The sequence below is a fragment of the Lonchura striata genome, chromosome 4A (genome assembly GCF_050655825.1).
Source record: "Lonchura striata isolate lonStrDom1 chromosome 4A, ASM5065582v1, whole genome shotgun sequence".
Taxonomy (NCBI): Eukaryota; Metazoa; Chordata; class Aves; order Passeriformes; family Estrildidae; genus Lonchura; species Lonchura striata.
The window spans coordinates 6,299,263-6,326,576 of NC_140742.1; the positions used below are offsets into that span (position 1 = coordinate 6,299,263).

The following is a 27,314-nucleotide window of genomic DNA, read 5'->3' on the forward strand; positions in this document are numbered from 1 at the left end:
GAGTGAACTCCCATGCCTTCAACCCACCCCAGCCATGCTCACCACAGCCAGAGGTGTCCTGCCTGCTCATGTTGGGAAGAACAACATCTGTGCTGAGCTGGAGGAGCTTTTTGCTCACCAGATGAAGAGGGGAACCCTCCTCTGTGGGCAGCAGGGGAGCAGCAGCCCTGGTGACAGGGCAGCCACCCAGCCCTCTGGACCCTGGGCAGGTGACTGCCAGGGAGGGCTGGGCTGGGTCTCCAGAGGAGGGTGGTGACCCTGCAGGCCAGGCAGGTGTGGGGCTGCTTCAGGGCTGGCCTGGACACAGCCCGGACATCTTGAGAGTCTGAAGCATGAGAGCTGGCTGAACGAGACAGGACAACATTCCTGTCTTTTCTATTAACTCTTCTAGCAGCTGGACCTGAACTTGTGAAACCCCTCAAATCTGTCAAATATTTCATCAAAGCAGGGGTGGCCTGCTCCTGCCCATAAACCCCTCAGTTTGTACAGAGGGAAGAAGAATCAGTGTCACAACTTTTTTTTTTTTAATCTCTTCTCTTTCTCACCCCTTAGAAGCCAGTGCATGCCTATAAAACCTCCTTAAATATCCCTGAACCCCTGCCAGATAAGTTCACTATTATCTCAGAAGAATACAATAAAAAGGAAATGATGTGCCCAGCTATTTCCCTACCCTCCAAGATGCTGTTTGTGCTGTTCTAGTCACAGCCCTCTGCTGCTGAAGGCTGTGGCTTGACACCAGCACCAGGAAGGTAACAGGCTTCTTTTCTCATGGGGAAGCATTTTGATCTACTGCTGTAAAGTCTCCAACGGCGACCTAAGGTTTTCTGAGAGGCATTTTATGGACCTTAAAACATGAGAACACGCTGAAATATCAGCTTTCAGTAAGGCTCCTCAGCTTTAAGAAGGAAGAGATGTGTCTGGAAACTCACCAAAAGTTAGAACAGAAATCACCACCTGCCATCTCTGCATTCAGTACCTATAAAGGAGCACAATTTATTGTCACTTCCCCAAAATAAAGACTTAGCCATGTGCCTCAGGGTAGCATAAGATGAAAGCTCACAGTTTGGCAGCCCCCCTGCCTCTCCCTGCACACACATATGCCTCCTCAGGAAAGACAAAGGGCTGCTGCCCAATCCCAACACAACCAAAGGCTCCCAACCCTCTGCCACACTGCGAGGCTGAAGAAGCAGGAAGAGACATAAATGCCATTTAAATTAGTGATACAGCACAATCAGGAGAGGGAACAACTCTGGGCTGTCCCTGTGCCCATGGGCACCTCCAGTCCTGGTCAGGCACAGGCCAGAGCCCACCCTGGTGCCAGGGGAGCAGCTCCACACCCAACAGACTCAGGCGCTCCAGCAGCCGTGCATCTGACTGAGAGCCAAGACTCCACTTACTATAAATCAACAATAACTTGCTGACTTAAACAAGCATCTGTTATTTACTCTGGCTGCACAAGCTAACCCACTTGGCTTGACATAGATCTGGTGCTCAGCAGAGACAGATCTGCAAATGATTTATTTGGGAGAAATATGCAAAATTTGTTAACTATTATTTGACTGCCGTTTTTGGCAACACTGATGTCCCCTGTGGCATAGTCCCTATTCTTCCCTGAACCAGCACTGACAAGTTGGCTCCTGGCACAGAGGAATGAGGGAAGCATGACTCCAAAAAGAGGCAGGATAATGATAATTGATCTAATTGGTGTAGAAGCAGCATTCTGACAACAGCAGGTGAGCACCCCTAGCCTGAGACCTCTGCTCATAGATGGGAGAAGCTGAGCACAGGGGAAGGCCATGGTGAGACAGAAGCTCCATCCCCTCTTTGCTGCCAGCCCTCCCTCGAGGGCACCACGGCCAGTGACAGCAGCTGCCAACGGTGTGCCCACATCAACTGTGTTAGCAAGGAAAAAGGATGGCTTGTACTGGTTCATCTCTCCTGACAGCGAGCCTGATCAGCGACTACACGCACGTTACCCTGCTGGACAGTTCATCTTCCACACCAGAGGCTCTCACTGCTGCCCAGAGCCACGACTCTGAAGTGCAGGTAGAAACCAGCCACTGCTGAGGCACAGCCTAAGGAAACAGCTGGGCTGGGTCCCTCTGCTTGCTCATTCCCCAGGAAAGGTGGTACAAAGACTTGCTGTTGAGAGGGAACATTTGGGCTCACACTAATCCCTGACACTATGGAGCTGGGCATGAAGGAGAAGTTGCTTTCTCATGGGCTGGGAAGAAGGATCACAGATTCCAAGGTCAGAGCATGGTTCCTGATGGACAGAGGGCTGTGCTGTTTCATGGGCAGTCACAGAAGGGACCCTCTGGAAGGGATGCAGGAGAGGAAAGCCTCCCCTTAACACCAGCTGTGCACCTGAGACTGCCGGTGGGCTGATGGGAGCTTAAAGCACTCTGGAGAGTCAAGAAGAGAAGCAGGAACTGACTGCTCCAGGTCTCACCAGGTCACTAAACTAATCATGGAATCACAGAAACATTTGGCTTGGAAGGGACCTTAAAGACCATCTTGGTCCATACCCTTGCCACGGCAGGGACACCTTCTAAGAGACGAGGTTGCTTAATGCCACTGGAAAGAATTGTATTTTGGCAAACTGGTTTGGCTACTTTTTGAGAGCAATCTGTAAAATGAAATGACAAACGCAGGAGAGAAAAAACCCAATTTCTCCTTGATTTTTCTCCCTGTTTAAGAAATCTTAGAATGCCACCACAGTGGGGCAGTGACCTTCTCTCTCCCCTGTCCCCATTACCTTCAGCTGCCCGTTTGAAGAACACTTTGCAGCTCCCACACGTGAGGGCTCCGTAGTGGCACCCCGACGCTTCATCTCCACAGATCAGACAGGTCTTCTGAGGTGGGAAGTAATAGTCAATGGGCAGGACATGGTCACGGCCAGGCTCCAGCCTGCAGCACAAAACAGAGAGCAGGAGAGGGGTCAGCACATGTGGTCAGGCCAAGCTGGGAGCACGGTCATGGCAATCCCAGACCTGCAGTGATGGATCAGCCAAGCACTGAGCAGCAAGGGGGGTGAGCAACAACGGAGCCAAGCCTGGCCCTGGCCATGCACAGACCCTGCTGGGTGCCTCTCCTGACACTGCCCACTGCGTGCAGTGTGTGACAAAGTGTGACAAAGTACAGTGACAGTGACACGCAGTGACAGCACAGCCCAGGGACAGAAGGCGACTGAGACTGGCTGCTGCAGTGCTCATGGAATTTTGGCTTCAATAATGAAGCTCGTGCACCAAACAAGGCAGAGCATGGCACTGACAGCCACTTGATGCCACGTTAGCCACTATGCCAAGATGTCCCAGCACCTGACTCCCCCTCTCCAACACCTCACTATTCCACACACCCACATTCTCTTCTCTCCAACCTGATGTGGTTCATCAGATCCATGGAGAAACTGCTTTTCCAGAGGGGACGGCAGGACAAGAGGGGCTTATCCAAATCAGGAGCAAACATGTCCAGGCAGTTTGGGAAGCACGAGCACTTAACTGAGTGAGTTAATTACCAGAACTCATTTACCTGCAACCACTGGATCAGGCAATTAGCTTTTAACAGTCTGCATGTCACTGCAACTTTTGGGTAAAATTAGATCCCCTTTCATTTTTGGCATTGTAAGGTGAGCTCTGAGAAATCAGGTTACATCAACAGCAAGTGTGAAAAAGATGGGACTTATTGAAAAAACCTTTATATGCAGAAAAGCCCCACTGCCCTTGCCTGTCCCTCACCTGGGAGCTCTGCAGATCCCACCTCAGTTTCAGGTCAGTAACTGGAGCAGCAATTTCATCCTCAGTTCTTATGGTGGAAACCTTCTGAGCAATTTCTCATTTCTTTAACAGGAACAATCAGTGACTGATCTGTAGATGCAGCTCAACCACCCTTCCCCACCCATCTCCATTTCCAAGGCTTTTCTGGAATTACTGATTAAATGGAGGAGACACAGCTGGCTGCACCGTTCCTGCCATAGTCAAGTCCTGTTGCTACCAATGTGTTCCTTTCTTGGCTTACATGGCATCCCACCTGTCCTCCTGGTGTGACCCCACACCCATCTCAGGGTGCTGCCACATCCCCCCATGTGCTCCAGAGCCCTGGCACTGGGTGAGAGGGGCTGCTGGAGAGCAGACCCTGCTGAGGAATACCAGCAGCACACAGAAAAGCCTGGTTCAAAATGCCTTTTTAATCCAGTGTGTTTTAGATGCACACAGAGCAGACCTTTCTGCTAGTGACCCAACACCTCTTTCTCCTCTCTGTGCAGTCAGAAATCCAAGAGTGCTCATTCCCCTGCTTCCATAAGGCTTCCCCTCTGGAGAGGGATCTCCCAGATGCTCAGCACTGTGCCGTGAGCAGCAGGGCCTCTCACAGCAGGTGTCGTGACAACAGACACGGGACTCCCAAAGGACCCTGGGCTGTTTTTGAAGATCAATTATCTGAAACTGCAAAGCACGTTTGCAATTGAGTGGCTGCTGAAACGGCTTTTAAAGAGCTGTTCATGTATGGAGAGATTTGTGCAAGTACAGAAACACCTTCCAGCAGGTGTGCATCAGGAGTACCCCATACACGTGTCCCTGCCACGGGCTGGGCAGGGCTCCCCAAACACATGCTCAGCCACCCTTGTCCCCACTGCCACCAACAGATGGAGACTGGAGGACACTGGCTGACATGGAAGGTGATTCCTGGCCATGGGACAGGCTCCTCCTGGGGTAAGGCTTGGCAGGGTGTGCACAGCCCCAGCACCCCAAGAGGCAGGAGATGGTGATGGAAGATGAGGAGTGGTTCTACCACAGGCCCTGCAGCACCAGTGTGGTTCCCTGCCAGCACCCACTGCCCAGAGCTGAAGCATCTGCCCAGGAATACCCTTGACTTTAAAACAACGCCAGTTTGCCTTTTTTATTTTTAGAGGGAGAATTGCAAGGAAAACAAAATGTAAAAATGTTCCAGCAACTCAGAAAGAGCTATGCTAATGGTTCCCTTAATGATCCATTTTCCAGCTTCCAAGGGACATTTTACAGGGTGTTCTCAAAACGTGCAGGTAATACACAACACAGGCCAATGAGCCAGAGAGGCGCCTGGAGAAGCTGCAGGGCTGGGGGCTGGCAGAGCTCTGGGCAGAGCCCCACGTGCCCCCTGCCCCAAGGTGCCACTGCCCAGCAGTGCCACAGCCCCTGATGAGGGCACAGCAGGGACACGATGGGTGGCACAGCGGGCAGCTCAGCCCCGGCGGCTCCCAAGCTTTCCTCTGGTTGGGAATTTGTTCTCCGTGGGGCTGTGCTGGCCCACAGAGCTGCAGGAGCACAGGCTAAAACAACCACGGGGGGCTCGCAGTCGGTGCAATGTGTGGCAAGTGTCAGCCCCACGGCAGAGCCCGCAGCAGGGCGATAGCGCCGGGCAGACACAACTGGGGCCCGGCCACGGCGGCGCCGATGCCAGCCCCAAGGCCAAGGTCGTGGCTGCCACAAAGGAGCTCGGTGGCTTCTGGGGGCAGGGCAAAAACAACCTCAGTATCTCTTCTACAGCTCCAGGATGAGTTTTAGTCTCGTTGCAGGAGGGTTCTGTAAGGAAATTGAGGGTTTACCAAGCTCCCCTCACACAAAAATATTTCTGGGGATAGAAAGTGTCATGTGATGAAGCATTTGTTTGTCATTAGTTAAATTTCACCAAATATCCACATTTCACAATGCCCCCAGAAAGCCAAGAGCAAGCACTGGTAAAAGAGGAGCCAACCACTTCTCCCTACCCACAAAGCTTCTATCTCAGCAACAGCTGGCACAGGATGCTCAAAAGGAGCCATGGCACAACTGCCACCCTAAGCCAGACCAGGACAAAATGATGGCAGCTGCCACACACCCCCAGCTCATCCCACACAGGAACCCCAGAGCAGAGAGCCCTGGTCCCATACTCCCTGAGGAAAGGGGGTTTGCACCGTCACCATGCCAAAACCTGCACATCTGTGATGCTCAGGAGGGTGTTGAGACCAGAACTGAACCAGCACTCACTCGTTCAGGTGCTCAGAAGGGTGCTGAGCTCAGATCTGAGCAAGCACTCACACATGAACTCGGCTGACACAGAATCCTTTCCAGTCATTTCAAGCACTGCCATTTCTGTGACACTCTGATGTTATCAGGGGGAATCTCTGCCTTTAAAACAGCATCACCTGTGCATGACATTCTCAAATGAAATATTAAATTTAATTGTCTTTCCCTCAGTGCAGCTGTGGTGCTCCTGCCTGGATGAAGTTCTGTGACTCTCACCAAGAGGCCAGACCCGTGCTCAGCAAAGGGCATGACTGCTCACTTTGGGCACATCCTCGTGTCCCCTTGCACTGTCATTTGGCTGCTGCTGGCTCCAGCCAGAGCTGAGCCAAGCCTGCATGCACAGCCACCACATCACGCTCGTCCAGATAAAAAGGCCTGCACGGAAACTTTGAAGCATTCATCTGTTAAAATGCTTTCAGCCATTTCATCTATAAACATGCAGCTTTGTACACTGAATTCATGCCCTTTCTGCTAAATAGCCTTGAGTAAGTTTCCAGTTTGCTTATGCCTTGTTTTTGTGTGTGATGGCAGCAGAGGCACGACAGCATCTGAGAGCAGAGCAGGGTGCAGCATGAGCCCCAGGCCTGGTAAACACACATAGGAAAAGGATCCTCACCGGATTTAAATAAATATTAGCAGATGACAATGAGTTTTCCAAGCATCCCAGCAGTGCAGGCTGCCAGGAGGAGCGCACTTCAGAAAAAGCAAATGCCCCCCACCAGCAACTCACAGGAGTAGGCTTGTCTCTCCAGCCCTGGCACTGCCACCCAGCCCAAGGAGCACAAATAGCTTCCACAGGCCCAGCTGCACAAATTCCTTCTCAAATACCCAAATTAAACTCTATTTTTTTTGTTTTCAAACACACTCCTAGTTTTGACAGTTTATTTTTCACACAGCGCGTCCCCACTGCAGCCAAAGCCCCACCACTCCCAGCCCCTTTCTCTCCCGTGCTCCTCTGTGGTGGATGAAGGCTGCTCCAGACCTGGAGCTGCATGGACCCAGCCACTGTTTGTCCCTGCACTCAGGGGACAGCCCCAGTGTGCCACCTGACTGGCTGAGGCAGTGCACAAAACCAGCCTGCCAGGGAGTCCCCTCATTTAATGGCCATCCTGGGCTCCCACCTTCCAATCTTCCTAAGGAAGAAGCAGAAAATGAGCTTACAAAGGTGAAAGGTGGCAGGTTTGCTACACCTGGGATGCAAAGCCTGGGAGAAGCCACCCTGCATCCTCTGCACCTCAACAGTGGCCACAGCAGAGGCTGCTGCCTGCATTTGGTACAGCTCACACCAAAATTCCTGCCTCAGAGCCTGATGTCCACCCAGAGGCTCAGGGAGCAGCTTAAATAAATCAGCTCACAGAAGGTGGAACAGGTACCCACAAAAAGAGATGGCACAAGCACATTGCAAGGCCCCTTCAGATGGGAACTCACCTGATTATGAACCACAAAGGAGACAAAAAAGCAAACAAGGAGCAGCAAGGCTGCAGCCCTGAGGAGCACTCAGGGCCCTACACTGTGTCCTCCTGGTGACTGCAGAGTCACCTGGAGTCACCAAGGACAGGACCTTGGCATCCTTGTTGCACAGAGAACCCTACTTATTTTCCAAGGAAACACTCTGTCCTCACTGATATTTATGCAGTTAGTTTAAGCCACACCATAATCTTCCATTTTCAAATCCACCTCCTCTGCTCACCAAAAGAAAATGTGCCTGTAAAGAAAATCACAAATAATGAGACACTTGATACATGTATTTCATGCTCCAAGAGACACTGCCAGATGCAGGTACAGGCTTACAGCTGCCAGGAAAATATCCAGGGTACAGGCTTGTGGTGCCACATACCAACATCTTCACCTGCAGGAGAGCTTTTACCTTTCCCTCTTCCAAAATCAAGTGAAGTGATGCTTACAAAATGCTCTGGAAGAGGGGATGCGTGTTCTCAGTGCCTTTTGTCACAGCTGCTGTGCCAGGAGGATCTCCAGAGGAACAAAACACTGTGCCAAGTGTTCAGCATGGTCCCCAGCACCCCCAGCTAACCACAGCATCTGGTACAGGGCTACCAAGAGAAACCAAAGGCAGAATGATTCCAATCAGTGTCTCATGGAACTCCAAGTGTATTTGGAATTTAATTTGGCAACAAGGATCAAGCTGTGCTGATAGCCAGAGGTCAGTGGTCAGCTCCCAGCTGGGCTGCCGAGGGAGATGCCAGGATTCATTCCCAGACTCAGATATTTAAAACACAAAATATTTCCCCCTCTTCCTTTGGCAGTGGAATTATTGCTAAGGAAACCAATGCTGCAAATTCTGCATTTTTATTTCTCCACTGGAGGATGCACAAAGCAAAAATGGTCAGCAACAAGGCTGGAAACATGAGACCACAAATACCACGAATTTGGCACCCAGCTGGGGCAGCACCTTCCCCCTGGCACAGCACGGAGCCCTGGGGATGGATGGGCAGGGAGCAAGGAGCAGAAGCTCCATCTCTGCCACCCCTCTCGCAGTGGGGGTCACTGCTGGCCCTGCAGCACTGCTCCCACAGCTTGCCAGCACAACTGCGTTATTTTTAGGCACGTTTCTATCAAGACCAAACCTTTGCAGAGACCAGCTGCAGGGGCATAAAAATCCTTTGCCTTATTATGTCTGGGAGCGGATACAGGCTCTATCTGCAGAACTTCCTTCCAGCTCTGCTGGCAAAGCACTGAGTTTCTAGAGGAGACTTCACGACTCGTACAACACTATCATCTTCCCGCCGCGTCCTCCAAGCGGATCATGCTGTGACTCATCCCCGACATAAACACACTAATTATAACGAAGGTTTCACATATTTAGTGCCAGGTCTCCCTGCAACTCTTAGCCCCAGTCTCAGCAGAACAGGCAACATAGAAACAAATTACCCAGCAACTCACAGGCATTGGCTGACACCCACCAATCCCTCCTGCGCCCCGGCCCAGCCTTCCTGGCATGCCTGAGGCTCACAGCTGCCCACAGCTGCCAGCTGCACACGGATTGGGGCAGGAGCAGGGCAGGAGCAGGATAGGAGCAGCGCTTGGATGGGGAGGATGGATGGATGGATGGATGGATGGATGGATGGATGGATGGATGGATGATGGATGGATGGATGGATGGATGGATGGATGGATGGATGGATGGATGATGCATGGATGGATGGATGGATGGATGGATGGATGGATGGATGGATGATGGATGGATGGATGGATGGATGGATGGATGGATGGATGGATGGCAGCTGCACCAGTACCAGCTCCAGTGGCACAACCAGGGTATCCCAGACAGACATGAGCTGGGAAACAGTGCCTTCATGCCAGTTTGCATTTTCAGTGACATATGGCAGGGACAGCCAGACCTGCTGTTTTGGGGGCTGAGAGCATTCCCAGGAAAACACAGAGAGCAGAGCCCCACAGTCCTGCCCCCAGGGACCTGTGGGCATGGGTGATCCTCCAGTTATCACAGACCCACGCTGGAGCTTTTACTGGCCCTGCTGAGCAGCCGTGTCCAGAGAGAGCCGTGGCACACCAGGGATCAAAGCCCTGCCCACTACCCCTTGCCCATGCTCTTCCAAGCAGGCGAGGAATGAAAGCAGCCAAGAATAATTTTCTTTTAAGCCCGCCTGCAAACCAAAACACAGATGCTACATCTAATTTTAGGCCTCCCAGCCTTGAGAGTGTTCTCCCGAGTCTCTGTGAGCGAGCAGTGAGATAGTCATCTCAGGATACGCCGCAGCCGCGCTGGCTGCGCACCCGCCTTGACCCCAGCTCTGGATAGGAGGGCAAGGGCACAGCAGGAGGGCACAGCATGGCCAGGAGTTAACAGATCCCTGATGATTCCAGGGGATCCTGCAGGACTCACTGAGCCCCCTCCACTACTGTAATCGAGGGCAGAGGGACTGGCCAGCCACCCTGCTAGCCCAAGGCTGCCACCTTCTTCCTGTTACTCAGGCCATAACCCAAGGTTTTATCACCCACAGGGGAAAAGGGAAGTTAAACTGAACAAGAAGAGAACAGGTGTCCCCCAGAACCTTAGCTCCCATCTCAGCTCAGCTCTGCCCAGCTCTCAGCACAGCCCCTGTGAGATGTTCTGTCCTGCAGGCTTCCCAGCACTGTGATCTGCTCCCTCCTCAAACAACCCCCAACACAGCCCAAAATCAAGGACCTGGCACTTGGCACAGGCTGTGCTGTAAACAAGAAAGGGGAAAAGTCCCTGTCCTGCTATTGTTTTTCTAACCATTTAAAGATGCTCCAGGGCACTGGAGAGCAGACTGGGAAGTAATAGATTTCTTTGTAAGGGGAAGATCCTATTACCGGGGAAAAGACTTTTTGACTACAGGGAACACGTGAAAACAAAGCCAATTATGGAGAGCCAGAAAAACTAAATTCATGTGAACAGGCTGAGTTCATTGGGGCAATGTCACACGTTCTGCAACACAGGAGCATGCACAGGGACAAAGCCCAGAGCCAGCCCACGGGGATTACAGCCCACACTGGACCCATGGCTCCAGACGCGTGTCCCACAATCCTGCCCTGCCCACAGAGCACTGCCAGACAGCAGGACAGGGTGAGTTTGGGGCTGGTTCTCGGTGTCTGAGCAGGGAGAAGCAGCAATGCTGATCCCACACCAGCCCTGTGCTGCTTGCAGAGGCTCTCGGAGTTGCAGCCACATCTCCTCCATGGCACAGTGCCTGCCCTCCAGGGACGTGTGTGCAAAGGCAACGCTGCAGACCCCAGGGTGAGGGGTGGGATGTTCCCCATACAGCAGAGAACACACACATAATCTGTGTGTGGTGCTGATGGGAAGATGATGAACGTCCACAGTGTGCACAGGCACACACACGATTCAATGGAAACAGTACATCACCCGTGCTCTCTTTGCAGGGGGATTTCATTTTCCAGTTGACACACCCCATTGCTTCCCAGATGTAAGCTATCAACCCCATCAGCACTTGAACTCCTTCCCCGTATTTCTCTTTCAAGAGGAAAGTGGAGCTGCTGAGCTATCCCGTCCCAGCCCTCCCAAGAGCAGGCCGGGAGATGTGCGGACGCTGCTCTGCTGATCGGCACGAGGGGGAGGAGGCAGGAGCCTTCACGAGGAAATTTGTGATACAGAAACTTGTGCTCGGGCTCTGTTCTCAGCACACAGGCCAAGGTCAAAGTGGTTTTTTGGTTTTTTTTTTTTTTTTTTCTGCCATTTCTAACCGGCAAAGAAGCAAACACAGCTAAAATCTGTAACAGCAGCCAAAATGCTGAGGGCTGGTAAAAACATCAGAGAAAGAAATGTCGTGTGATTTTGGGAGAGACAAGAAGCCCCCTTTATCCACCCCCAGGCAGAGAAAACCTGCAAGGAAGGAGGAGGAAGCAAAACCCAGGGTTTTCCCACCTCATCCCAGGGACTGAATACATCCTCTGTAAAATGTATTCTGGAGATCTGCAGCCTCCCCTCTGGCATTAGTAGGGATTGCTCCTGCTGGCAGCAATTCCAGGAGCACTCAGCAGGATGGGGGTCTGGAAGGTGAAGATGCTGCTGTGACACAGAAGGAATTGCCCCGAGGTTCTTCCCAAAGCCGAGGGCTACAGCCAGCCCATGTCTCGTCCCTGCTGAGCATATTGGTGCAGAGGGAGAGGACACCCACCAGAATGCACCACCCACCCTTAGGTGACAAAGCCAGGCAGGACACGGCTCAGAGCACACGGTTAGTGGGAGGTGTCCCTGCCCACAGAGGGGAGCGCAGTGAAATGGGCTTTAATGCCCCTTCCAAAAAAAAACATTCCCTGAGTCTATGACTAGACTCCCCAGGCTCCAGCAAGAGCTGGATCAGGCAGTCAGCACCCAGGACATCCCCCTGGCAATGCCTGTCACAGACACCTGGCTACAGACATGAAAGGTAAATCCTCATGACTGCTGCCATGCCCAATGCATGAGGGCTGGCTGGGACTCTGCATGGAGCTCTCAAACAGCTCTCCTGCTCTGCACAGCCCAAGCAGGGCTCTGACAGCCCAGACACACCCCAAAAGTGTCCTAGGGCACCCAGATCCCAGGGCAGACACAGCAAATGTTAAACGTGCCTGTGCCTGGCTGCTTGCCCCGGCTAAGGCTGCCCACAGTGCTCCCTCCCCATGCCAAGGGTGTCCAGGGCCAGCACTGTCAGTGTCCCAGCATTGGTGGCTCTGCACTGACTCTCCCACCCATCTCTTTTGCCCCTAGAGCTATTTGGGAAGTGACAACTGCCTCGCCTGTCAGGAGGCATTCAGCATGGTCCATGCAGCCCCCAGCCAGGCAACAGACAGGCTGGCCTCCTCAGCAGAAACAGGGGCTCATCCCAGGAATCATTATTTGCTTATGAGGATAGGCTCTCTTCTCCTTCGGATGGCACAGGGAAGCCACCAGGACACCAGTGGAAAGCACGGGTGTAACCCAGCCCTGTGGACACCCGAGCTGCCTGGGGCCGGCTGGCCTGGGAAAAGGGCAGAAGCTATAAATACCTGGGGAACTGGAACTGGAACTGGCATATACCTTTAAGATTATTTCTATTAGCGCAAATCACTCAATCTGAGGTCCGTGTCCCTACAGACCAATGCCACCCCTCCTGAGGACGTGTCAGCACCTGACTTCGCTGTCCCTGCTTGCAGAGGCGTCCCCGGGCGGGGGCTGGAGAGCTCCGAGCCGGGGCGCAGCGGGTGACCTTGCTCCTGCTGGCCTCTGCTCACACTGCGCTGAGCGGGGAGCGAGCAGCACCACGAGAGCAGCAGAGCCGAACCGAGCCCAGGCAGAGCGAGCCTGCCCTGCCCTCCCGTCCCGCACAGCTCCCCGGGCAGGCCGGCTCCTGCGATGCCGAGGAGCGATGCTGCACTCCCGGAACCCCTGGCAAACGCTGTCCCGGCGGCTGGACAGGGCTCTGGGGCCAGTGGAGGCGAACGGGGTAGTGGATGGGCTGCAAAGTCCGGCACGCTGCTGCAGCGCGGTCCCCAGCAGCCGGCACAAAGCCGGGCTCCCCGGGCTGAGCGCTGAGCCGCTCGCACACCGAGGAGCTGCTGTCAGACCTCAGCCTGCAGAAAAGAGACAATTCCTTTTCCCACAGCTGCCTGGAGGCTGAATGAACCGCTGCTCCTGAGCGCTTCAGCAGTAAAGTGCCACTTCTGGTAGTGTCTTTATTACTGTTAGAGGATACTTTGAATCTCACCGGAAAACGCTGGCAAGAAGAATCCGGGTGGCAATGGCTGGGTTTAGAGCAGAACAAAGGACAAGCACAAGCCGCAGAGCTCACGAGCACTGCCCACTGCAGCTACCTGGCCAGGGTGAGCTGGGCTCCCCTCCCAAGGAGGAATCCCCAGGGAGGCTCAGCCCTCCCTCTGCCCCTCACCGGAGCAGGCAGGGGGATTACGTGTGGCTGGACACGGATGAGTGGCACGGCAGAGCAGCGAAGGCAGGCAGCAGTGCACACAGCGAGCGAATATGGATGGAGAACCTCCGTCACCAGTCTTTGCCATGACAACTGGGCCAGTTCCTTTTCATTTCCATGAGCTCCCTCAGACCGCTGCTAACAAACAGGGCTGGCTCTGGTCCCCACCGTGTGCAGCAGCAGCCGACACCAGGGGCACCCGCCACTGCCAAGGCCACCGCTGGGCAAGCCTGCACTGTCCCCCACTAAGGGCTGATGTGGCTGTATCTGCCTCTTAATTGTTTACCAGGCACAAAAGCTCAGCTACAACAGGAGATGGGACATCCGCCTCCTGTGCGTGCTGTGTGCTGGATCTCTGGAGCAAAAGAAAGAGCTGGAAAGGATCCAGTACCCCCGCAGGAAGTGTTGCCATTGCTGTTTTCCTATGAACGTGGTGTAGAGCTGGGCTCATCCCAGGTGAGAGCAGATCACTCTGGTCAATGCTCAATTCTTACCCCAACAGGAGGTGCCTGTGCCCCCTGTGCCATGTCACCACATGCATGTGGTGGCACCAAGCTGCCCTCCCAGCTGGCCCAGGCTGTCCATGACGGCTTTGTAGCACTTGCTTTGCATCAGTCGGAGGTGCAGACGTGCCTTCTGCAGAAAATCTTCCAAAAAGAAAATTAATTTGCACAAAGTAACGAGGCTGAGGAGCTGTGCAAGGAGGAATCTTCACTTTTCCTATATATTTCCAGAGCCATCCACAGCTGCACAGATCTCCAGAATCTACCAGGGCAGCTCTCAGAAACAAACAGTTTTTACTAGAAGTCATAGGAAGTCTCCCACTGAATAGTTTTCTTTCAGTAAACACTAATTTGATAAATTCTAAATGTTCCACAGGATGATAAAATAAATACAATTTCTTTCTTTTGTAATTTTAGTCCACAATCACTAGCAGAAAGTATCCACTGGAAACACCAACCCAGCAGGCTCCAGTGAGTGCTCCAAGTCTAGACAGCAACTGGCAATGGAGAACTGGCAAACTGGGACAGACACCTTCAAGCAAGCAATTTATAAAATATGAATGAAGGTCCGTGCCAAGAGTGGAATTCATGACAATGACAGAAAAACACAAAGAACTGAGCTACTGCTCTCTATTAAAAATTGTTCTTACCCCCGTGTAATGAAACTGTTTTCATCACACCAAAACACGACTACAAGATTTCCAATATTTTGGGCAATTTTGCGATTTCTTCCCGCAATGCGTGGCAGCGTTTCCAGCTTTCCTCCCAGCTCGAGCACGCTCCCCTCGCCATGCAGAGACTGATTCTGACCTGCTGCAGTTTCCTCTGCGCCTGTTCCTCCCGCTGCCCACGCGCAATCCGCTCCCCTGGGGACCCGGAGGTGCCCCTGGCACGGACACAGAGCGGGCTCTTGTCTCTGCTGGCGCCCAGCGTGGCCTTGGAGGGTCCCGGTGCGGGGGCGCGGGGAGCTGGCATCGCCCTGGGACCGGGGCCTCGCTACACTGTTTCTGCTTTCATTCTTCCCATGCCTGTCCCACTCCTTCCTCGCTCTGAGAAACGGGACAGAGGCAGCGACTTCCAGGAACTGTGAGCTCTGTGCCTCAGGGACACAATCCCAGCTCCAGCACCCACTGATGCCCGTCCCCAGGGGCCGGTAGGGATCTTGTCCCAAGGGAAAAACCCATCTGTGCAGTGGGAATCCTGACCTGGGAGTGACTCCTGTCCCCTGGGCTACAAAACACACTCTTTTGTTCCAAATCAATCTTTTGACACGCTCTTCTGTCTTCAGAAGCAGCACCAAAGCACTTCCCATTGTTAACTGGCTCTCAGGCTGGAATAAAGTTCTCCTAGAAGGAAAACCAGTGGTTATGCCAGACTGGCTGCAGGGAGTGGTGCTCATCTGTTCCATGGATAAACACCTGTGCAATAGGGAATCTGTAAACAGCAGGAAGAATGTAAAAACTGCATGAGCAGGAGAAGAGCTGCCAAGACCAGATCCTGTGCAGCTTCCATTCCTGAAGCCTCAGGAAAATGCACAAAATAGCTGTGTGACTCCGACCCACCAACACTCTGAAAGCTTTCTGTGGATTGCTTATTTGGCAAAACTTTCTTATTTGCAGCTGCTGCTTCCAATACCAAGTGCTACATAAAGCCTGTCTTCCACTGCAGCCAGCACTTGAGAGGAGCCAGAGTGGAATACTCACTGCCAATACCAAGCACAAGACTGTGGAAGCAGCTTCCAGAGGGTGTAAGAGCTCAAAAATTCAAGACATTTGGAAAAGAGGATGGGAAACCTAGAGGAGGATGGGGCAAAGCCTGCTTTTGAGTAGGGAAGAGGCAACGAGATGCTGTGTACCCTCAGAGCAGCTGGGTAGGTCCCACAGGAACACCCCACATTTCTGCCCTCCAACCCCTGACAGGTGATCCATCACCTCTTCCCAGCAGTAAGGGAGAGCCGGGGCACAGGAGAGCAGGTAAAAGAGGAAGCGACAGACAGAGGAGGGAGGGGAAAATGAGGAGACCATTTTATGAGATTTGATATATGCTCAGGAGTGAGGAAAGGAGACAGCAGTGCCGTGCTCAGGAAAGCTCTGGAGTGAGGAAAGGAGACAGCAGTGCTGTGCTCAGGAAAGCTCTGGAGTGAGGAAAGGAGACAGCAGTGCCGTGCTCCAGCACAGCACCCACTTGGCTGCTCCCCCAGTCCTGACGGGTTCTCCTTGCTGAGCACAGCTCCAACATCCCTGCAGCTCCAGTTACCCAGCCTCAGTTGTTCCACAACCTCAGCTCCAGCCATGACAGACATGCACCCAGCCACCACCTGCTATCATGCCAGCTCACATTCAGCCGAGCCCTGAGCTCTCTATTCCAGCCGGATTATCATAATCGTCCTGTGTCTCTGAGCAAGGAAAGGGTGAGAGGTGCTGAGGAAGAAGTTTGTTTATCTTTTCTCCATTTATCAGGAACTGACAACAAGCTTTAGCACATCCCCAACTCCCCTGGCCACCAGAGACTCCCTGTCCCTGTGTCTGTAGGGGCCGAAGGGACCGGCTGCCTACATGACGTTCTGCCATGCTCCTCTTGTCTTCAAAGAAATGTTTACATCCCATGGCCAATTGCCAGAACAGAAAGGTCACACTGACAGCAGCAGACAGGAGGGTCAGCCCCTTCCCAAGGGCTTTGGAGTTCTGCCAGTGCAGCGCTGGGGGTCCCCAGAGCCCTCCTGGGACTGGGATGCCAGAGCAGCTGCTGCTGGGCACAGACTGGGAGTGAGAGCAACCCTGAGAACGACCTCCTGCCTCATTCCATCTCTCGGTGTAACCAGCTGCCCTTCACTCCTTCATCTCTTTGTCAGCCTTATCTCCTCTCTCCATAAGAAGGAATTGCAGCAGGTTTTATCTGTAAGCCTATCACAATTACAGAGCAGAAACGATTACAGAGCCATCGAGCCAGGTGATGAATGAACACGTGGCGCTGGCCCAGACTGACCACAGCCAGACTAGGGAAGGGAACCAAAGGCAGATGTAACCAGCAAACACCAGGATTCCAACCAGTATCAGCACCAGGTAATAGCAGTGATAGCAAATGCCACTTAAAAACGTCTGAAGCTACATGGACAGCAGATTTTCCTGAACCAAAAGTCCCTTAAATCCTTTTCTCCCCTTTGACTCCATTGCTTCAGTGACAGCTCCTTCTCTGATTCCATTTCATTCTAAACCAGAGGCCACCCCCTGCCATCCCGCCACTGTAATTTGTCTTCTGATAGCAGAAGCTTGGATTTATTTTGACAATGCTCCATCTTGCTCCTGAAACAGGTTATTTTGTTACCTCAAACAGTGCTGGTAGTAATGATGCAACAGAGCACAAAGATAAACAGCTCCAAGTCCAGAGTAACAAAACATCCAATTAATTTGCTAATGACATGCAAGTCTGACTGGTGCAGTTAGGGACACTCTACCAAAAGCTTTAAATTCAACCAAATTGTGTTAATGATCACAGTGTTTCTGAGATATGCCAGCATTTCTTAACTATGACACTTCCCCAAATATTAAAAACTGTTCATGCTTTAGTGTCATATGAAGGGTGTATTTAACTCAAAAATATGAAGGGTATTTAACTCAAAAAATACCTACTCATACTCAGTCCCAACTGCAGCAGGGCTGGGGCTTGGGAGAACTCCATCTATGAGGGAAGAGCCATGATCCTGCTGGCAGACAGGAGGACCATGCAGAGAGGAAAGAAAGTAGGGGCAGCACACCTTGAAATGCTCCTTATTCTCCAAAGCAAGGGGGACTGTGTGTGCCTCTGCTCCCAGCAGCACCTAAGGGACAGGGCTCTGAGGTGCCCACTGTCCTGGGCTTATACAGCCCCAGAAGTGCCCCTCACTGTCCTCACAGAACACTGAGGATGCATCTTCTGAGGCTATGAGGGGAAAGGTTTATATGCAAGGTCAAGTAGGGCAGGAGATCAGATCAAGCACCAGACAGCACAGGGGTGCAGGTCCTCAAGCCAGTCATCCTTCCATCAGGGAATTTTACTACAGAGCCTCTCAGCTCCCACAAACCTTTCTTCTGGGATGCTGGTACACAATCCACCGCTCCAGGAGCAGCAGAGGCTGTCCCTGTGCTGGCACCCACAGATCCAGGAGAAAATGCAAAGCTCCAGGAACGGGCCAGCAGCATGCTGTAAAGCAAATGGGGACTTTGCTAGGATGAAATATAAACCTGGCAGCGATTAACACATGTGGTTTGAGCCAGACCACGATGAGTGTTCCGCTTTCCTTACGGTGTTTGGAAATTACATCTGAACACAGAGAGACGACGTCCCTCCGTTACACCTTTGCAGAGGCAGGGTAGTGCTGTACAAGCCTTGGAGTTCAAAGGACAAGACACTGGTGGTGTGAAGGTTGCTGTGTCAGCTCCAACCCTGCTGGTCCCACAGAAGTCTCCTAGGGGAATTAGGCACAGCACACACAACAGAGCTGCAAGGAAGAGGAGTATACAGAGCTTCCCACAGGAATGAGGGAGATGTCGCTCATCTCTAAAGTAAGACCTGGGCAAAATGTACCTGCTGCTGCCTAGTCCAGCCTCCAAGACCACCTGCAGACCTCCATGGGAGCCCACACCTGCTGTCCTCAGTGTGGCATTCCCTGTCTGCGTGGGACCCCAGTGCACAGCTCCGCAGGCAGAACGGCAGCACGGAACAAACCTGCGCCACCACCAGCGGCATCCGAACGCTGAACTTTTCCAACTTGATTCCTCCCTGCCCTGATCTCTGCGCTGATCCCAGCAGAGATTTATCCAGACTCCAGAGACACACCCAGAGCTTGCATAGCTCCTGCCACGTACGAAGCTCACAGCTGGATGATGCTCACAGCTGCACTCTTTCTGACCTGTCATTACTTTTATTCTTTTTTCTTTTGCCAAGCCCTTGACATCTCTGTACAGTCCCCTAATAAATCACTGTGTGAATGGAAATTGCCCCAGTACCCAAATAAAGCTCTGAGCGTTTAAAACAGAAACCAGCCCAGAGGTAGTGCACTTGCCTGGTGCTAATTTAAAGGTAAAATCTAATTGCTCATTTCAGCCTTTGCTCCCAGCATCCCAAGCATCATGGGGTGAGTGTGTGGATGCAGGACTCCCACAATGCAAACCCCAACTGAAGCCTCACATACTCCTGGATGGGGCTGCCTCTGAGCCAGAAGAAAATCCCTTGGGCAGCCCTTTCTCCCTCCTATTTCCATCAGCTCGGCCACATTCTGCTGTGCTACAGGTGAGAATGTAGGTGCACGCTGCTTTAAATGCTGTACAGGTATTTCACAGAGATGGCTCATCTCTTTTTTTTTTAAATTAATCCACCAGGAAAAATTATTCTTGATTGAATTCTACTTCTCAAAAAAAAAAAAAAATCTCCCGTCTCCTGGTTCATTCCCAAACCTGTTCTAGCTCTACTTTAAAACACATTTTCTACCTGTACTTAAAACAGCCCCAAAGCACAGGTGATGTTTCTGTCACTACATTCGGGGTTTCCTGCTCTGCACAGTGCATTCCCGTCAGGCAGCTCTCGGCGGAATAAGTTGCTGGGAGGATTTTAACTCGATGTCAGCATCCGTCCGTGCTTCGGGGCTCAGCGTCCCGATCGCGCCCGCTCCCAGCGGCCGGGATAGCAGATGCGTGAGGAAACGAGATAAACGCAAGGACCTCACAGGACGGCGGGGACACCAGGCGTGCACCGCGGTATTCCTGGCAGGATCTCGCCTAGTCAGTCCCAAATGAGAGCATCGCGGCAAAAGGGAAGATTCGGCAGCGGAGAGGTGCATCAAAGCGGGAACAGCCAGGACATAGCGGGGCTGGACGCGCGGTGAGCGCGGGGCACCTGCGGCAGGCGGCGGGGAGCTGGGGATGGTGCGGGGTGCCGGTGGGGTGCGGGGTGCAGAAGGCGGCATGAGGGGTGCGGGCACAGGGTGCCGGTACTGGCGGGATGCAGGATGCCGGCGGGAAGCACAGTGCAGGGCACGGTTGCCGTGGGCTGCGGGACGCGGGTACTCACCGGAGGTCGCCGTAAGCGCCGGCGTAGCCCTCGACCCAGGGCTCCAGCTCGCTCTTGATGCCGGGAGCGGGGGCGCCGAACGGCGCCCGGCCCGGTGGGTACCAGGCATCGGCAGGGCAGTCGGCGGGCCCGGCGGGCGGCTCGGGGCACGGCCCGTAGAGCTGCCCCTCCTCGGCAAAGAAGGTGGGCCAGGGGGGCGCGGGGCCCGGCGGGACCAGCTCGGCCCCGAAGCGACACGGGCCGCCCCAGCCGCCGCCCGCGGCCGGCCCCGCCGCGCTCTCCAGCTTGACGCGGCCGAAGCCGCGGGGCAGCCCCGGCCCGGCGGGCGGCTCGGCGGCCAGGACGGCCTCGAAGGCGGGCGAGGGGTCGCGGGCGGGCGGGCGCGGGGCGCGGGGCGGCCCGGCGGGCACGGCGAACATGCAGTCCTCGCGGGGCAGCTGCTCGGCCGGAGTCTCCAGCGCCTCCAGCGCCAGCCCCATGGAGGCGGACACGGCGCGGCACAGCTGCCGGGCACTGTCGCCCAGCGGATCTTCCTTGTCCGCCGGCTCGGTCTCGGGCGGCGGCAGCATGGGAATCGCAGCCGCCTCGCCCAGCAGCTCCCTCAGCTCTCCGGCGCAGGGGAAGGACGAGCCCATGGCGGGGCCGGCGGCCGGCAGCGCCTTACCGGCGGCGCGGGGCTCGGGGGGCGGCAGGCAGCCCGGCGGGGGCAGCAGGCAGGCGGGGGAGTCCGGCGGCGCTCGGGGACTCGGCGGGCAGGGCGCGCTTGGCGGTGGCTGCCCGGCGCCCGGCTCCTCTCGCGGCGGCTGGAAAGCGTCGCAGACGCTCTGGAAGAAGCTCTGAAAAGCCCCGCGGAAGGTCCTGCCCGCCGGTCGCGGGTAGACGCGACCGACCCCCAGCTGCACCTCCATGCTCGCCGAGCGCGGGGCAGCGAACGCTGCGGCGGCGGAGCGAGGCGAGGGCGGAGAGCCTTGGCAGCGCTCCCGGCCCGACCCCCGCGGGCCGCCTACCCGCGGCGCTGCTCCGCGGCGCCCATGGCAGTGCCCGCCGGGCACGGAGCTCGGAGCGCGCAACAGGCGGGGAAAGTTGTCGGCGGGGGCGCGGGCAGGTGCGGCGGCGGAGCGAGGGGCGGGCGGGGGCGGCCGCGGGGCGGGGAGACCGCCCCGCGCCGGGGCTCCGCCGCGGTTAACTCTGTGACGGCCGCGGCGGCAGCGGCGCCCGGCTGGCCCCGGGCTCGGCGCGGCCCCAGCGGCGACCCTGGAGCAGCGCGGACGCGGAGCCGCAGCCCCGCCGCAGTGTCCGGGCTTGGCGCCCCAGGGCGCGTCGGAGCGGGATGAGGCTGCCCGGCCCGGCTCGCCGGGACATCGCCCGGCACCGCGGCCCTTGGGTGAGCGGCCCCCGCGGCCCGGCGGGGCGGGACGGGGCGGGGATGGGGGCGCGGCGGCGGCTGCCCGGGTTCCCAGCTGGGCCCTGATGGAGCGGGTGCGTGCGGGCCACCCGCCCCGGGCCGGCTCGGCTGCTCCCCCGCTCTCCCCCCGGCTGACAGCTGGCGCAGCTGGGCGGACTTGGTCGGGAGGATGCTCCTTTTCGCGCTGGCGTGTCGGCGCTCAGCAGCTCTCCGCCCCCGGCTGGGTCCGAGGCGACCCCTGCAGCTCTTGGTTCGCCTCCGGTCTGAAGACCGGCCGCCCGCTTTCACCTCCCACTGCCCCGCGTCGTGCCACAGCCCCCGCCTGCCAAAGCACGAACCATCCCGTGGGCATCCCCGCCTGGGTCACGCACTGGGATGAAAAGCACCTCGCTAGCAGAGGGAATTAGTGCGGGACCTACCGTGAACAAGGTTTGAGCTCCCCTTGCTGGTCCTAGAATAATAATCCTAAAGCAACTTCTGGGAGACACCATCCCCAGGCAACCTGGGAATAGAATCATTTTCATTCGAGGCAGTTTAAAACAAGCCCATTACTTTGAGCCTCTTTGAAGACAAAGGGAAAAAAAGTCGTAAATAAGCAGAGTCTGTGGGGAAAACAGAGAGACATAGCCCATCTTTTAAAAGCCTTTTTACAAGCTGTAGAAGATAAAAATAAAAATCGAAGTCCAGCCAAGCAAAATTTGGCAATGTCCTCCATCCTGCCTGCGGGATCAGAGCAGCTGCGGGAGGGGAGGAGGGCTGGTGCTCCGGTGGGGACGGGGTCACTGCCGCTGGCTGCTGCAGCCCAGCACGGCTGCGGGCAGGGACTGCCACCCCCCGGGCCATGGACTGTGCCCAGTTCTCCCTGGCCACCAGTGAGGAAGAGAATTTGCAGAGAAACCTCATCAGCCCTCGCGTGCGGGTGAAACACCAAGTTGGGCTCGAATGCCAAGTCCCACAGCCCCTAAAGCACCGAAGGCAGCTCAGCTAACGCCTGAGATGGTGAAAACCAGGGGAGATGCTGTAAGATAGCTGCTGGCCTGTGGATGTGGGTTCCAGTGTGTTTGCTGCTCCTGCCTCTTCAAGCTGACAGGATTCTGGAGTGAAATATATGGACTGTGGAAAACATCTAGGGGAGGATTCTCACTGTCAGCCTCAGGAATAGCTTTGAGAAGGGCTGGGGCTGGGGCTGCAGCATGGTGTTGCTGCAGGAGCAAGGGTCTCTATGCCTCAAACGAGACACAGGTTGTGACCAGAGAGTTTTGCTTGACCCCACTGTTCCCACAAGGAGGAAACAACCTCAGCTTGTACACCTTGAAACACCACAACCTGCAAAGACCTCAGAACAGTTCAGACTTTGGATGTTCAAACAACCATCCCATCTGGGATGGGACCTGTTGCGGTCTCAGCTCCTAGATCGGGAGCTTTGGCTTTGGTGCTGTTCGTGTTGCTTTGCCCTTTCCCCTCTCTGCAGCATCAACAGGGCCCTGGATTTTCCCGTTTCTGAATGTTGCTGTTTTTGGAATGTTGATCACTGCAGAGGTGCAGAAAACGAGACTGCAAAATGGTTTGTCTACTTCAGCCTGCAGAGCCAACACTTCTGACTGTGGTAAAGATGTTTTTATTTCTTGAACAGGCATCTTCCAAGGGTGTTTTTTTTTTAACTTGGTCCTCACGTTTAATTTAAAATTGATGAAATGTTAGTGGATTTTCTGGCTGTATATGTGCACGACTGCATATGCTAGGCTTAAAGGCTCTGTGAATTTTAATCCTTATACTTGGTTGCTGAAGTCATCACACAGTGTTCTAGAGATGTCCTTTTCTCAGCTTGCATTTGAAATGGATTTCAATTATATTTTCCAATTTTCCCAGCAACACATATTCAGGTAATTTATATCTGTAAATGGTTATTAAAGTGTGAATTTAACATCCCATACAGGTATTTATAAGACTTTCTCCACAGGCTGAGGTCTGAGCTGTGTACGTCAACAAAAGTTTGGTCTTTCAGTTCCAAGTCAATTTAAATGCATGAGGAGTTAAAAAAATTGAAGATGGTGGACTCGACTGTGCATCATAGAACAGGCACATTGCCTGGCCTCATAAAAGCAGAGTGAGCTCCAGTTTGGGCAGGGGGAGGTGTTGAAGAAACCTAATCCAGCAAAACACTTTAAAACATCTCCATCTTGAAGTACATAAATAGGTCCACTGAAATCTAGGAAATACTCCTGTGCTTAAGGTTAAGGATTCCCTTAAGTGCTTTGCTGGATCAGCACCAAGGTGATTATTTACCAAGCGCTGTCAAGAACATTGGACACCAAGAAAAATCTTTTTCTTATAAAATCCTTTGGCTCAAAATGTCCTGTGTGACTGCTCAGAACTGCAACAAACAACATTTTTCAGAGATAGGGGCCATTCCATGAAAAAATTTCCCTTTAGACCCAAGGGTAACAGGTGGTCCTTTGTTTTGTTGCTTGGAAAAAAAAAAACATTTAAAACCAGGTGATCTCTAAGAGCTCAAATCTACAGCCACAGAGAGCTGAAATGTTATCAGGACAGTCCCACAGAACTTGCCAGGAATAGAATCAATCATTTTTCACCATTAATCTTTAGTAAAATGAGGCCAGTAACACAGAGTCTGACAGTTTTGCATCCATTCCTGGAAGCCAGTTGCAGGCATAACCCTTTAGCCATCGCCTACTGAATTACTTGATTACACTCCTCCTTTTGTCCCATCCCAGCTGTCAGGAGATGTCACCAGCTGGGAACCTGCCTCTGAGCCTGCCCTGCCAACGTCCCCTACATGGGGAACTCGTGGAGTTTTTTCCAGCTGCATGACAAAAAGAGGAATCGTTTCTGTGGGGCAATGAAAATGATGGCAGAGATTCAGAAAGAACCATAAGCATAAGTTCTAGATCCCACTCCACACCAGGGCAGAGGCAGCTGGATGAGCCAGAGGCACTCTGAGCCTCAGTGGTGCCTGTGCAGGTAGGGATGTGCCTCTGCTCTTGCCTAATTGTCACTCAGCAAGGAGGACAAGGTAATTTAGGGGAAAGCAGCACACACATAGGCAAGGGAGACTGGTTTGTGCCCTCCTGGATGCTGTGGCCAGGCTGAGAGCCCATTAGGGCTGGAGGAGCAGCCAGCCCAGCCTTTACACCACCCACACCTGTGGACAGCAAGCAGGTAGAACACAAGGCTCATTTATGCTGCCTCCCACAGTTTTTCCTCACTATTCCGTGCACTCTGTTATTCTTAGGCTGACTAGAGCTACACAACAATACAGTTTTCCTAAGATTTTAAATATTTTAGCCATTTGTGTCAATCCTGGACTGCTGCCTTGTCTCATCAGACAGGTATGTCAGTACACATGGGTGGGTTAAGAGTCTTTAAAATTTGCCCTTGCAGGAAGGTGCAGACAATGTTTTCACTTTCATCTATTTTAATTCTGAACATTAATAATGTTTCACATCTCTCATAGCTTGTACCTTTCTGATTTAGGGCACAGGTTGCTTAACTCTTCCTTGCACCTCTCCTTAGTGGCCAACACTGATGGTGCTTTTACCCAAGAAATCCCAAAGCTCAGTTGTCCCTGGAGCAGGAATCATCTCACCTCACTGCTGCCCTCAGCGAGTTTTGATCAAGCATTTGGGACAGATCAGTGAGAGGATCCTGCTGTGCTGTGCTCATGTCACCCTGCAAACCTTCTCCCAGCAAGGTGGGATTGATTGAGCATTGTTACCTCTCAAAAAAAAAAACAAAACAGAAGAAGAGTTTGACAAAGACCTGGCTCACAGCAGGACCCCCTGGCTGGACCCTGCCCAAGGGTGGCATCAGCCCAGCAGCATCAGAGGGAGGCAGATCTGCACACTGCCTCTCAAATGCCTTTATTCACATCTTGGAACAAATCCTGCTTTGAATACAGGGCTAAATGATGTCTTAGGTAATACTTCTGGAACAGTTACAATCACCTGAAGTGTTATTCTTCTCTTTGCCCAAATTCATCCTTGTCACCTCCACGAAATCACTAGCATGTTTTCCTTCTCTGACAACTTGGAGGTCAATTTTCAGAACTGTGAGATCTCACCTTAGTGAGATGACTGAAGTGCTTGGTCCAGTTGATCAATCATTGCAGTGCTGAGAACAACACAAATCTGATGAAACAGACATTTGAACCATTTCCCATATCTTACACAATTGCCTTTTGGGCAGAGTTTGGAGTTCCTCAGGAGCCAGGGAGGTGATACACAAGTTTGTGACAAGTTCCAGTATGAAATCTGGTCCAAGGCAACAACACTGGAAGATCCATTTTCCCAGCCTGCAGCTGGGAGAAGACTGGGATAAGCCCTCTTCCATTGCTCAGCAGGGATGCCCACCTAAAGTGAGATGCCAGAGGTTGATGAAGGTTCAGTGGCTTCACTGAAGCCTGTGGGCACTTCAGGCTGCCTTCAGCAGGCCAGGACTAACCCAAGCTTCAATGTGGAGTTGTGTTTGATTATTCCTGTGTGTTTGAATACCCTGAGGACTTCAAGTAGTGCCAGAATGTTTTCCTTTATCTACAGTTTCTAATGCTGCTGTGCTCAGCAGGCACAGCTCTTCCCCAGCACACCTCAGAGGTCACTGTACACCTCAATTTCCAACACTGCTGTTTAAAGACCCTGTAACACATCTAAAGAATATCAGAGAGGAAAGGCATGTGTCCGGGCTCAGCTGGGAGTGACTGAGAAGATGAGGTTTTGTTGATCAAATGTGAGAGCTGCTGTGGGAAGAAAATTGCCCATTGGAAACTTCAATAGAACACACCTCTTTCCTGTTGTTACAGCACAGCTCACAAAAACTCTGATGCAATGTCCCAAGAGGTGAAAGACTGCATCATTTAATTCACAGACATATTTTTACTGGTACTTGGATACTGAGGTGTCCATTCTTCCATCAGGAAAACCCTCCATGCCTTTTTAAGTCATTCCTCTTGTACTTTGACTTCTGTCTCCCCACCTGCTGACTCTAAACTCCGTGCCTCCCTTCACTGAGCATGGAGCTCTCCCTGCTTAGGTGGGTGTGACAAGCACTTTTTGTTGCCTTTAGAGCCAAGCTTTTGAAGGGGAGAGTTTTCATCTCTCCTGTTCCCCTCTCTGTGTGGTTCCTTTGCTGCTTAACACACTCTGGGCACTCACTTGGAGGCAGGTCCTGAGATGCTGCCCCTGCATTTCACACTGCACAGCATCCCAGGATAAAGGCAAGGAGGATCAGGGGTGTCCTTGGGCTCACCCCTGCAGAGGTAAAGCCAGGCCTGGCTGGTGTTCACTGCTTCTTGCATTTCTGATGCACTTCCCTGCCCCTCTGGTATAAGGAGGAAGTGTGCTTGGTAGTAAATTAAAGGAAAAACTAGAATAGTGCATCCCCAAGGGAGACAGTAGAGATGAAAACTATTCATCACGACATGCCTCACTTAGATGACCTGGAAAAAAGTCACAAATATAGGTAGTGTAGTGTCTCCAAGGTGCCTCCAGTGAATCAAAATAAATAAACCTTTAAGCACAGGAGTCTGAAGTCACCAGGACAGCTACAACACAGAGGTGAGAATAATTTACAGAGAACCCAAAGAGGCCAAATGGGTTTGTGTTCCCCACGTGTTCTCCTGCAGCACAAAAGTAACCTGCTGGTAGAACAGATTTTCAGTGATTAATCTCCTGCTGCCTTTCAATTAGTATTGAAAATTTTTGACTTACAGTGTAAAAACCTATTAGTGACATAATTCCAGGGCAGTAAATCCTGGCATAAGGAGGCCCAGCCCTCTGCAGCTTGGGCAGAGGCGTAATTTCTGTAATGCTGCTGCTGTGGGCAGTGATTTGGGGTGTTCATTCTTTAGGCTTTGTCTCTGCTGCTCCAATTCTAGCCTCAGCAGCACACACAAGGGTGT

At 53.2% G+C, this 27,314-nt stretch overlaps 1 protein-coding gene across 1 annotated transcript in view; it reads right to left on the reverse strand.

Moving 5' to 3' along the window:
• Positions 1 to 20,988, reverse strand: part of AR (androgen receptor) — a 39,536-nt gene extending 18,548 nt beyond the window's left edge. Inside the window, exons 1-2 of the mRNA XM_021548423.3 lie at positions 19,996 to 20,988; positions 2,759 to 2,910 (exon numbers count right to left, since the gene is read on the reverse strand). Of these exons, the coding sequence (XP_021404098.1) occupies positions 2,759 to 2,910; positions 19,996 to 20,903 (1,060 nt within the window). The 5' untranslated portion in view covers positions 20,904 to 20,988. The remainder of the gene's footprint in view (positions 1 to 2,758; positions 2,911 to 19,995) is intronic.
• Between the last annotated feature and the right edge of the window lie 6,326 nt (positions 20,989 to 27,314).